At 42.1% G+C, this 12,024-nt stretch overlaps 1 protein-coding gene across 2 annotated transcripts in view; it reads left to right on the top strand.

Annotated features, from left to right (window-relative positions):
• STAG1 (STAG1 cohesin complex component) overlaps positions 1 to 12,024 on the top strand; it is a 150,202-nt gene that overhangs the window by 131,557 nt on the left and 6,621 nt on the right. For both annotated transcript variants that reach the window (XM_074153156.1, XM_074153157.1), the window contains exons 25-29: positions 395 to 496; positions 1,983 to 2,131; positions 3,232 to 3,360; positions 7,531 to 7,736; positions 11,719 to 11,890. In XM_074153156.1, the coding sequence (XP_074009257.1) occupies positions 395 to 496; positions 1,983 to 2,131; positions 3,232 to 3,360; positions 7,531 to 7,736; positions 11,719 to 11,890 (758 nt within the window). The remainder of the gene's footprint in view (positions 1 to 394; positions 497 to 1,982; positions 2,132 to 3,231; positions 3,361 to 7,530; positions 7,737 to 11,718; positions 11,891 to 12,024) is intronic.

Consider the following 12,024-nt stretch of genomic DNA (forward strand, 5'->3'; position numbering starts at 1 on the left):
CACACCTGTGTGCCGGTGGCCAAGGCTGTGTTGCTTCAACGTAACGTCACTTCTTAGAATTTGCAGTCATGGGTCACTTGCATCAAATATTTAGTTTGGAGTAGGAAATACTCCTTTGTTTGTTTTTCAACATATTTATTACAAAAGGTAATAACAAATGCAGAAGTTCCTTATCTCCTCAGTGGGGGCAGGCTACCAGCGAGTTTACATTTTGGTATTGAAACGTTGCCCCCCACTCGCAAAGAAACCTGGATTTGAGACTGGGTTTTTGGCAACTGCTGCCTTTTCAAAACAAGAATTCCAAGTAATCTTTCTCTCAGGAAAATTGTAAGAAATTGTATAAGAGGTTCAATTTAAAGATTTAAAGAGGGGTTTTTTTCATGTTTTTTCCTAGTACTACAATGACTATGGAGACATCATTAAGGAAACCCTGAGCAAAACAAGGCAAATTGATAAAATCCAGTGTGCGAAGACACTCATTCTCAGTTTGCAACAGGTAAGAATATTGATTTTTGTTAGAAATGCCTCACTGCAAAAAATACCGGGCAGGATTTTCTCTGGTGCCCTTTACAATGAAGCGAAAACACTACACTTCTGTTAAGAGATTATCCTGCTCCTCAGTTCAGGCTGTCACTGTTCATTTGTCTCCGTGACCTCTGTCTCCTTAAGCCCACACCGGCAAAGTATTGGTCAGATTGAAACGGAAGAAAGAGAGAGAAGAACCTCGAGGGCAGTTTGGTCCAAGCTGATTCATAGCATTTGCTACCTGGTGAACAAGAAGAATTAGGATGACTTTTTCTTCTTACAATTAGCTGGAAGTAATGCATCTTCTTTACATTTTGTCTAAATACTTGATTGATTTTTTCAAACGTCAAGCTAATTAGTTTAAGTCTTCCAATATTGTTAAACGTGGTTTTTTCCCGGAAAAATTTGCTTTACATCAACTATAAATTACTGGCTTGATGGTGAGATCCATCCTCGTTCTGCCAACAGCACAGTGTGCGCTTCACTAAATACCATTTAGGCCCTTGAAGTACCAGCTATATCCATTACATGGAGAAATCACTTCTATAAATTAGATGTTTTCAAATCAGCTGGGCCTCCCCAAACTCATCCCAGAGTACTAAGGGATTTCCTGGAGCAATCTTGGAAGCTGAGAGAGATCAGTGAGAATTTGAGAAAACCAGATATACTTCCAGAAGAATCGGCGAGTGTTGAAGTAGTTCCTGTCTTTAAATCTTGGAGCGAGGAAGAAGCCAGGTGCCATGGATCAGCCTAATATCATTTCATGAAAAAAAAAAAAATAACGAGACAAACTATTTGCAAGTGCCTAAATGACAGGTAACAGCCAGTATGAATTTGTCAAGGAGAAATCATGTCAAATTAAGCTGCTTTCATTAATTATATGGTAACGGAGCTTTTGGATATCAGAGAAACAGTAGATTTAATGTTGTCGCTGACACGGTCTCCCTTGATATTCTCGTTAGCAAGTTAGAAAAATGTGGTCTAAATGGCAGACCTAGAACTGATTGGGAAACTAATGAGTAGTTCATTATTGTAGCGAAAGGGCATTATCAAGCTGGCTTTGAAGGCATTTACCCAGTAATGCTGCTCAGATATTCATTAAGCCTTGAATGATGGAATAGCAATTTTGCTCCCTAAATTCAAAGAAGATGCTGATCTGATGGGCGATGTCAGCGTTTTAGAAAGCAGCATAAGAAGGCAAAACCCTCTTGATGAATTGGGTGAATAATAGGTGCAATTCAGTGAAGGTAAGTGCAAAATTGTGTTTAAGCACAAGGTGGGGGACAAGGGACAACCAGCAGCGACACAGAAGGAAGTCTGGGAAGGGGAGCGGATTAGAAGATGAATGTATGTCGTTGTAATGCCCACTCTTAGCCATAACGGGTTAAGAACAAAAGCTTTCTTCAAGAAAAGCGTTTCGTGGCTCACAGGTGTTAACGATGGAATTCTTTCTCTAGCTGTTTAACGAGCTTGTTCAGGAGCAAGGTCCCAATTTGGACAGGACATCTGCCCACGTGAGTGGAATTAAGGAACTGGCCCGTCGGTTTGCCCTCACTTTTGGCTTGGACCAGATCAAGACAAGAGAGGCCGTGGCCACACTACACAAGTGAGTGGTGGTAAATAAACTAGATTTTTATATTATATTCCGATTACAACCTTTGCTCAGCGTACCTTTTCTAAAGGTACGTAATCTTAACAGGTCCTGGAATACTGATATATTTTTCTAGTGTGTATAGAAAATGGGGGGGGGGGGTGTACATGTATGTATGTAAGGAAGTAAAACTAAACTAGCTGCTACCTAATTATTTGTTGGAATTTATTGGAATGGCCTTATTTCTCTATCTCTGGTAAAGCCACTGGTATTATACATATTTGTGTGGAGTGTATCTAATGGATACAGCGTGTACATAGTGCTTTGTACCACCCCACTGTGGATTCTGCGGGCACCAAGGGCTTTTATAAAACAATAATCCAAAAATATTTTTGATTTTTTTTTTTTTAATTGGATTGATGCTTTTTATGTAACTGCTGCGTAGGAAAGTATAGAGAGGTGCTGACTAAATTTAAATTCTGAGTTTCCCATGCCATAAAAGGGTTAGAATATTAAAGTTTGCTCTCTCAGAGACTAAGTCATTAAGTCTAAGAGTAGCAAGGCATGATCAAAATGCTACCAGACGCTTTCCTGGGCCACCGAAAGAGAAATCAAGACGTCCACATGCCCTTATTGGATAACGAAAAGGAAATTGTTTTTAGTCTCAAATGATAAAGCAAAGATAAGACAGAGATGGATGTATCAATGTCCTGGTAAGTAAAGTCTCTTCTCTGACTCTTGATACAGAAGTTGTATCTTGTTATATCTTATATATTATTCATATTACAAGCTTCTGCCTCATGCAGAACCAAGAGCGAGCCAGTTGGCGATTCCCGCCAAGGCAGTGGCTTTTGGCACCTGCCAAGTTTCTTAGATTGTGGAAAGTTCCTTCTTACCATGGGACTGGCAATACCTTGTCTTTGAGATCGAAGCCTCACAAATCAAGAGGGAACGTTTGATTCCTCTTTGTCCAAAAGCAGCTGTTTGCTAGTAATGGGAAAAAAAAAGTTCTGATGGGTTATAAAGATAGAAAGAATTTCATCACAGTTCAGATTTTGGGAAACATTTTAATTTTGTTAAAAATGTCTGAAAATGTTAACATTTCTTTACTGTAGAGATGGCATAGAATTTGCCTTCAAATATCAGAATCAAAAAGGACAAGACTATCCACCTCCTAACCTTGCTTTCCTTGAAGTGCTTAGTGAATTTTCTTCTAAACTCTTGCGACAGGACAAAAAGACTGTGTAAGTAACGCTCCGTTTCTTCTGTGGGTTTTGCTGGGCTCTGTCGATCACTGCAGCGTGTGCTTAAGCTCCGAGGTTTTCACAATCTAAAGGGGGGGGCTGTAGGAAGTCCCAGTGAGACATTTCACATACGTAGTCATTCATCAGTTTAAAGTAATAAAACTAAATAAGAAAAGGAGAGTCAGATGCACTGATGAGGTGAGTCTGAGACCTCACAAAACAGCGTTCCTTAAAATTTCCCGTGGGGCACTGAAAATAAAAACCAACCTTTTTTTCAGGCTAGAAGGAAAAAGAAGTGAAATGTTAGCAGTGCAGGAGATTTACAGGCCTGTAACACTGCAGTAACATCTGTTTCTGTTAGACATTTACATAAAATGTAAAGAGATATTTATTGTTTATTTTAATATATTGAGTCAAACTGGGAAATAAGGGTTTGTCAAGGCTTCTGTTACTGGCACGACGGGATAGAGGAAGAGGCCCAGAGAGACACCGTTGTTGGTTAGAGCAGAGCAGGGTGGTAGAGAACCGGCCGCCTGGATTTGATGTGGTGGGTAATTACTGCAGATGAAATACTGGAAATAAATCAGAGGTACTGCTGCTAAGAACTGAATAAAGAGCAAGAAATACTATTTTATGAGCAACATTGAAACAGACTGTCAAGAGGGGCTGCGGGTATCAACAGAACTGACAAAGAGAAAACTGCGTTATGGAGGGCAAGTTCATGGGGAAGACGCTGTCAGCGTCACTGGGGAGACAACGCTCTACATTTCTAATACGTTTTGTAGGAAACGGCCAGGATTTGGGCACAGCGCAGAAGGAGTAAGGGAAAAAGGAAAAGGACTTCCAGTCAAAAATCAGCCAAGCACTATGTGCCCAGTGTGGAACTGAATTCCTTGAATAACTTTATGACCATTTAAAAAATGCAATTGCCAGATCTGATTTACGGTTATAGATATCTTCCCAGTCAGTTTTTAAGCACAATGAGTGTAAGTCGTATATATCTACCATAACTACCTCAACTGACTCTTCCTGTCAAACTTCTCTGTAGTTTTTCTGGGAAGGCAATTGTTTTAAAGAACTTCTCTATTAGGGTTAACGATTATGAATATTATAGCTTTATCTGTGTTACAAGAAATGCGTTTCAGTTAACTGCGTATAATTTTTAACATATATACACTTGAACCAATTTGGTTTTTTTACTGTATCAATAATTTATCAATCCAGCAAACACAGTAGAAGAAATAGTTAAAGGAGCTTGAGAACTGGATGATCCAGTGGGGCTGGTGTGACACACAGGTTTTGAAGCTGCTCTTCATTGTTATATCCTTGAATCTTGTCAACCTCTGTCCTGTTCTTCAGGACAGGACTGAAGGATAATGGGATTTTATGACTATCTTCCTAGCTGAACCGTAGATTCTCCTACATCTGTTAGTTTAAGTGCCATTAGCCTGATTCCTATTTAATTTAGTGAAGTTTATCCTTCCTGTACAGTCATCGTCCTTCCACGGGTTTCTCCAGTGTAGAAAATTTGAAGCGACACCATTCTGTACAGTTTACGTGGCAGCTTAATTGGACCCGATCTTTTACAGGAGATTCAGTACTTCAGGAGATCTTGTTCCTTCACCTTCTACGTTGCCATTTGAAATTTTTTCTCAAAGCTTCTCCCACTTGTTGGTGCCCACAAACACAACCACTACTGTAAATACTGCTGTGGTGGAATCCATCTCTCCTGCTTTTAGCTATCTTTATTATAGTCATCTGTATCTGAGCTATTTACTTCACCTGAATGTGAAGATCAGTGAAAAGTAATAGATCCTTTAGGGCATGATTTATCCGATCTGTGCTAAACGACTGTTTTAAGACGAGTTCAGACATGCCCTCGGTTCCATTGGCTGTGGGGACTATGAAAAGAGTCAAGACAACTTGCTTATATGAAAAGATTTCTTCTGGAGATCCCTGCATTCCTGTCCTTGGGAGTTGTCATGTTTGCACCCAGCAGACAGTGGCTACGTTGCCCATGGAGCTTCTCCGGCGTTACATACTTGGCTCTGCTCTGGGGAGTTGATTTGCCCTTCTCTGTAGCTTGACTCCTCCAATCCACAGGGACCTCTCCCCCTCCCTCCAAAGGGGTTGCCTGTGAGCAGGAAGGTACATGACCACCATCTGGTGGAGAAGTCCCGTCTACAGGATCATTTACCTCCCTCCCTGGTTTGATCTCCTCGTGCCAAGTGACTGTCCCTGAACTCAGCAATGGGCTCCTAGTCTGGAGCCAAAAGTCCTCTAGAATAACCCTGAAAGTCTCAAGGGCACATGTTCCCTGTCCCAGAAGACCTCCAGCTGAGCTTCCCAACCCCCCCCAAAAAAATTATCTAGGTGATATGTCTGCATGTGCCATCTGCCCTTGGTACAAAATACCAGTCCTGCCACAGTTCAGCAAAGAGGTGCTCTTTTGCAGGGCTCCTCCTGCCTTTGTGGTGTTCTGCCGGCTTTCTTATCTGGAGGGAGAAAAGGGAGGAGATGTTTCCAGTTTGGGAATGGGGCCTCAGCATTGGTTTGATTCCATTTTCCCCATCCTATTTATTTATTTATTCTGTTTCTCATTTTATGAATAACCTCCAGAATTAGTGATAGCCATTTATGGATTTATTTAAATCTATGGACTTATATAAAACTGTGCATTTAAGGTGCCAGGCTCTTACACCTAGCCAAAAAAATATAAATTATACTAACACGGTTACAAACCCATAGGCAGGGAAAGGCAGAGGAATTAATCTGAGACAGTGTAGAGGTGAAATGCCCTGTGGAGACATTTATTTCCATTTATTTCTCTCCAATAGAGACCGTTAGCTTAGGCTAGACAAGTGACTAGTGGGTGTCTGAAGTCAGATGAGACAGAGCCTCAGCGAGGTGTTCTTACTTCTAGAAATTCAGAGTTTCTATCCTCGTTGAAGCTGGTAAGAACTGCCGCTATGAAGCTCCTCTAAAATGCTGAGCAAAATTGTCTCAAGTTTGGCATCTAATCACAAAGAACCCCCCAAGTGGTGTAGTTTTTCCTTCTTCACACTACGGACATAACCTGTGCGCTCTGGTTTTATGAATATAAATTGGATGGCGGAAAAGATACTCCTTTCCAAGATTATTCCGCAGATAAATTCTCTAAAGTCATGACTTTGAGCAAAGTCATCCTATTTACTGAATCAAAACAAAATCCCATTAAAACGGGGTTGTGATTGTTACCCAGGCGTATGCAGTGTGGCTCCTTGGCCTGTGCTGATGCCTACATCACGTACGGATCTGCCGTGACTGAGCCTGCCATGAGCTGTTCATGGAGAGAGTTCATTTCCGTGCAGAATGTTGGGGGTTGACTCCCACCGATGATAACCTGGCAATGTGAAATGATTCCATGAAATCATGATCCAAGGGTGCACCCCAAGCTATTTGCAGGAAGGGTAGAGGTGATGTTTAAGGATCCTGAGGGTCTCTTGCCTGAATTCTGAATGCCTGCTTCGGCAGCTTAAAATTCATTAGAATGGCTTTCATGTGGATTTGCATATTCATTTTAAGGACTACTTCTAATACCATGATTAAATAACCAATAGAAAAAGAAAACAACCCAAGTGTCCTCCAGACCACATCTAGGGTTCCTCGCTTAAGTTAACAAGTGAGCATTGGGCTTCTCTGTGGCAGTGGAACAGATCTGCAGGTTTTTTAATTGAAAAATAGCCGTTTGCATTTGAGGAAACCATTTTTCCTGTTCCAAGAGGCAAGAGGATATCCTACATCCTCACAACAGCGATTCCAGTTCCGTCTGTCTGCCGACACAGTAGCGATACATACAAGTGGCTTCCTCGCTGTGCAAAATAGAAAAGGAATTCCAGTAGAGCGTGCTGTGCTTGAGCGATCGTGGAGAAGTGTGGGAGGAAGATGTTGGGGAGGAGAACATTTTGTATTGTTTATCTGTGGGTAACCTGTGCATGATTAACCACGTGATTTTGTTTGGAGGGAACATGTGTACTTACCGGGTCAGATACAACACCCTATCAGCATATGTTATTAAGTTAAAATAAGGGAACCCTCCGTGGGATTGGTGTTAAGCCCTCAAGAATACGAAGAGGGGTTGCAGATTAATCTGCTGCTCTTCTGTACTCATTGTCTTTTTTTTTTTTCCAGTCACTCCTACTTAGAGAAGTTTCTGACAGAACAGATGATGGAAAGAAGAGAAGATGTATGGCTTCCACTCATCTCCTATAGAAACTCCCTAGTTACGGGTGGCGAAGATGATAGAATGTCTGTGAACAGCGGGAGCAGCAGCAGCAAAGCCTCTTCAGTGAGGAATAAGAAAGGACGACCACCGCTCCACAAAAAGAGAGTAGAAGGTTCGTACGGTTTTAGGTTGCCTGGTAGAGGTATTTCTCGTTTTGTCCATGTATTCTTAGGAGTCCTTATGGTTTATCAATTACTGCTGAAATATAGGATATATTCTCTATGTAGAAGACAAGACAAGAACAAGACACTGTTCTGCAAATTCCTCTCAAGCTTGAACAGGTCTTTCTGGGAGATGCCATTGCAAGTCCCTGTTCCTGTCTGCCTTCACGGAATCACAGAATTGTCAGAGTTGGAAGGGACCTCTAGAGATCATCTCGTCCAACTCCCCTGCTAAAGCAGGGTTGCCCAGAGCACATCACTCAGGACTGCATCCAGGCGGGTCTTGAAGATCTCCAGAGAAGGGGACTCCACGACCTCCCTGGGCAGCCTGTTCCAGGGCTCTGGCACCCTCACCGGAAAGAAGTTTTTTCCTCATATTTGAATGGAACTTCCCGTGTTCCAGCTTGTGCCCGTTGCCCCTCATCCTATCGCTGGAAACCACTGAAAAGAGTCCAGCTCCATCATCCTTCAACCCACCCTTTAGGTACTTGTAAACATAGATAAGGTCCCCCCTCAGCCTTCTCTTCTCCAGGCTAAAGAGCCCCAGCTCTTTGAGCCTTTCCTCATCAGGGAGATGCTCCAATCCCTTAATCATCTTACTTGCTCTACGTTGGACTCTCTCCAGTAGTTCCCTGTCTCTCTTGAACTGGGGAGCCCAGCACTGGATGCAGTATTCCAGTTGTGGCCTCACCAGTGCAGAGTAGAGGGGGAGAATGACCTCCCTCGACCTACTGGCCACACTCTTCCCTATGCAGCTCAGGATCCCATTGGCCCTCTTGGTGACAAGGGCACATTGCTGGCTCATGGAAAGTTTGCTATCCACCAGGACTCCCAGATCCTTCTCCTCAGAAGTGCTTTCCAGCAGGTCCATCCCTAACCTATACTGGTGCCTGGGGTTCTTCCTCCCCAGGTGCAGCACCCTACATTTGCCCTTGTTGAACCTCATTAGGTCTGCAGATTCAGAACTGTTAAAAGCTGTTATTGAAGCTGGAAAGAGGAGGTGTTTGTGGAGTTATCTGCTCTACACCTTCCTCAGCCGTGGACTTCTGGTGTTCTGCCTGTGCTTCAGTCTGAAGCAGTTGTTAATCAACAGGATGTTAGAGCAAACCCAGGGCAGAAATTCCGATACAGATCTGTATTTTGCAGGACCACTTGAGAACACTAAAAAGACCCCTTTTTTTTTGTTTAAAATTGTATTGATATCCAGTTTGTATTTACTCTTTCTGTGACTTCAGGCATGTTTATCAGGAATTTGGCTGTAAAAGCCAATTTCTTACATGATTGCATCTGTTCCTGGTTAATCCATATGATGTAGTGTGTACCTTTGTGAATATAAATTTAGAGTAGGTGTAAGTGGGATCTTTAAACTTCAGAGATTTTTCCAAGGTCAGTATCTACGATAGTAACTCCTCAGTGAGGAACCTAATGCCAATTTGCCTGAACCTACAGCAGTTTCCCAAAATGTTCTTCAGAAGTTTGTCCGTATGCACTTCTGCAGTCAGGTCCATTCTCCACCACAGCTTATGTCGAGCAGCACGTGTGCCAAGCCCTTCAGTTCCTTATTGCCAACCGAGAGTTTAGGTAGACAAAGTACTGCTTCCTTTCTTCAGATACTGTTTTGCTTCCTTTAGGATGCCATGATTTTCACAGAATTCAACTGCTGAGGGTTTTTGCTTTCCTCTTGTTACTATTTTCATTCTATTTTATCACATTCTACTAATATCCCATTATTTTTCCTAGGAAGTGTAGTAACATCTTTGCTTCCCTGTAAGGCAAGTCTCAGTCTCATGATGTAATGTTTATGGCACTGTTGGCCTCGTGCTTTTTCGTGTTTTCCTCTTTCAATGGTCAGTAGAAGGGAGAACTGACTTGCAACGCTTCCCATTTGAATATCCCCTTTCTTTGCAACAGCTGCGGTCCGGAATTTTCCACAAACACAACTGACTTAAAAATTATGTAGGCCAAATACACAGTTAGTCAGGTATTTGTTCAGTTGCTGAAAGATGTGAATGTACAGCCGTTTCCACCGGGAGGTCATCCAGCTGCAATACAGACTGTGCCAGGACTCGCTGCGGGTCTGACAGGGTTCTGACATCTACAGAGGGTATGAGCGTCTGTTTACATTCTACCAACACCGTGTCATCAGAAGACACCCAGCATTTATCTTACCTTAGGCAGAGTGGTCTAATGTCACTGTCGCTGCGCTCCGCAATAATATAAGCAGCTGGAAGAACACCACCTACTTAATTTTTGGATGCTCCTTTCATGTGCAACAGGCATTACTGATTGTGTTATGCCATAAATACGCTTCCTTTTGAAACCTGGAAAAAGGAAAGCCAAGTAAACCTGGAGCCAGGTTGTCTGTATTTTTCATGTGAAGACAGAGATTTCTGCCCAAGCGAGATCTTATTTCGTATGTACCAATAATGAGCTCATGAAATAATCAGAGATTAGATCCTCAGAAATAAGTACTTACTGTTCACTCGTCTGTATAACTTAAGCTATGAGGAACCAGTCTTAGGAGCAAATTACTGATGGTCTATATGTAATATGTACACAAGTCTTTGTTGTCTTTTTTATCTTTACATATTTTTATAACTCTTCTAAAAATCCCATCTTTAATCTTAATCTGACAGTACAGTTACAAATTCGGAGCTCTCTTTAAATCCTGCTAAGTTTTTTTTTTTTTCTTTAAATTCCACTCTAAAGGAACTAAATCAAGGGCGGGATGGCTGCAGAAACCATCCTTGCATCCAAGAACCATAACTAGTCCCCTCTGGTTCCTTTCTCACCTACAGCCAGTGTGTATCGGGTTCAGCTGACTGTCCGGGTTGGAGAACGTTCCCTGTTCCTCCTGAAAGTAAATCTGCTCTGTGACATTTCTTCACGATGCCTTAAGGAAATCAAACATAAAGAGGATTTTTTAAAAAATTCCTAACATAAAAAAGGTGCAAAGATAAATCCAAAAATAATCAGGCAGCTTTTTAGGCAACATTTATGGCCAAAGAATAATAAAAGACATAGGAAAAAATTAAAAGATCCACTGACATCCCCATCTACTTTCTCACCACACATTTCTTCCTGTTAGTAAGTCTGTGATCCTGTCTTCTCCTTTCTTGTCATCTCCCCCATCTTTCACTTGCTCCAGAAACCTATATTTATTTTTTTCTACGTGTCCCCTGCCTTTACCCTTGTCTGTTTTATCACATTCTCATGTCTCCCCTCTTCTTTGCTCCCTCCGCAATATGAGCGCAGCATCCCACCTACTCCTGCAGTCACCTTCCCATCTCCAGTCCTCCCGTCTGCTCTAAATAACACTGCCCCAAATCACTATTTAAAGTTCACAGCAGCCAGACCACTCCTCTTCTCTGAAGTGCCCCCTCCGTACCCCGCTGAACTGCTTCTTACTAAAGTTTCTAAAGATCCGTGCGGGCCAGAGCCTCCACCCTCATCTTAGAGTTTACCTGTATCTTGTTTGCTGTATGCGGATGAGATTAACACTCTCATATTTAGATTGCAAACTCAGTAACTGGGATTCTCTCTGTTGTATCTGTGCAAGGCACACGACAATTCAGGTAGTGCTGTAATACAATATTTGTTTGCAGTGTTTGGGGGGTTTTGTTCGTTTGGTAAATATTTTTACTTTAAATTGTTGTTGGGAATAGCTGCTAGTAATCCTTGTAACCCTTCCTTAAAGGAACACAAAATCAGAGCTGAGAATTTTATCATTTTGAGTGTTTATCCAGTTGAAAATCAAATTTGGAGAAGGTGCCACAAGTAAAATGAACCGTATGGAAGTGTGTGAGTAGATGGAGGGCTCTCATTGCTCATGAATGGTGTTTGTTCAGCGAATTGGCTGAACGAATCCTGGAGGCAGAAACACTGCACGTTACCAGAACTGCCTCGGTAATTTTAAACATTCTTTTTTTCTAGATGAGAGTCTGGAAGGCTCGTGGCTGAACAGGAACGAAAACATCCATACTCCAGGGGCACTGCAAGCACCACAGCTCACCTCAACTGTCTTGCGAGAGAACACTAGACAAATGGGAGAGCAGATCCAGGAGCACGAGTCGGAGCAGGGATCTGAACAAGATTTTTTACACAAGTAAGTATTGGAATTTCGATATCGAGTACAGTGAGCCAGGCAAAGGAGTTGTGTATTATTGATGCAGACAGTCTCAGTCTGTGGCTCCATATATGCAGGGTTTATTTGCAAAAACAACTGGAAATGTGTTGGCT

This window comes from Numenius arquata, chromosome 9 (genome assembly GCF_964106895.1).
Source record: "Numenius arquata chromosome 9, bNumArq3.hap1.1, whole genome shotgun sequence".
NCBI classification, from domain to species: Eukaryota; Metazoa; Chordata; class Aves; order Charadriiformes; family Scolopacidae; genus Numenius; species Numenius arquata.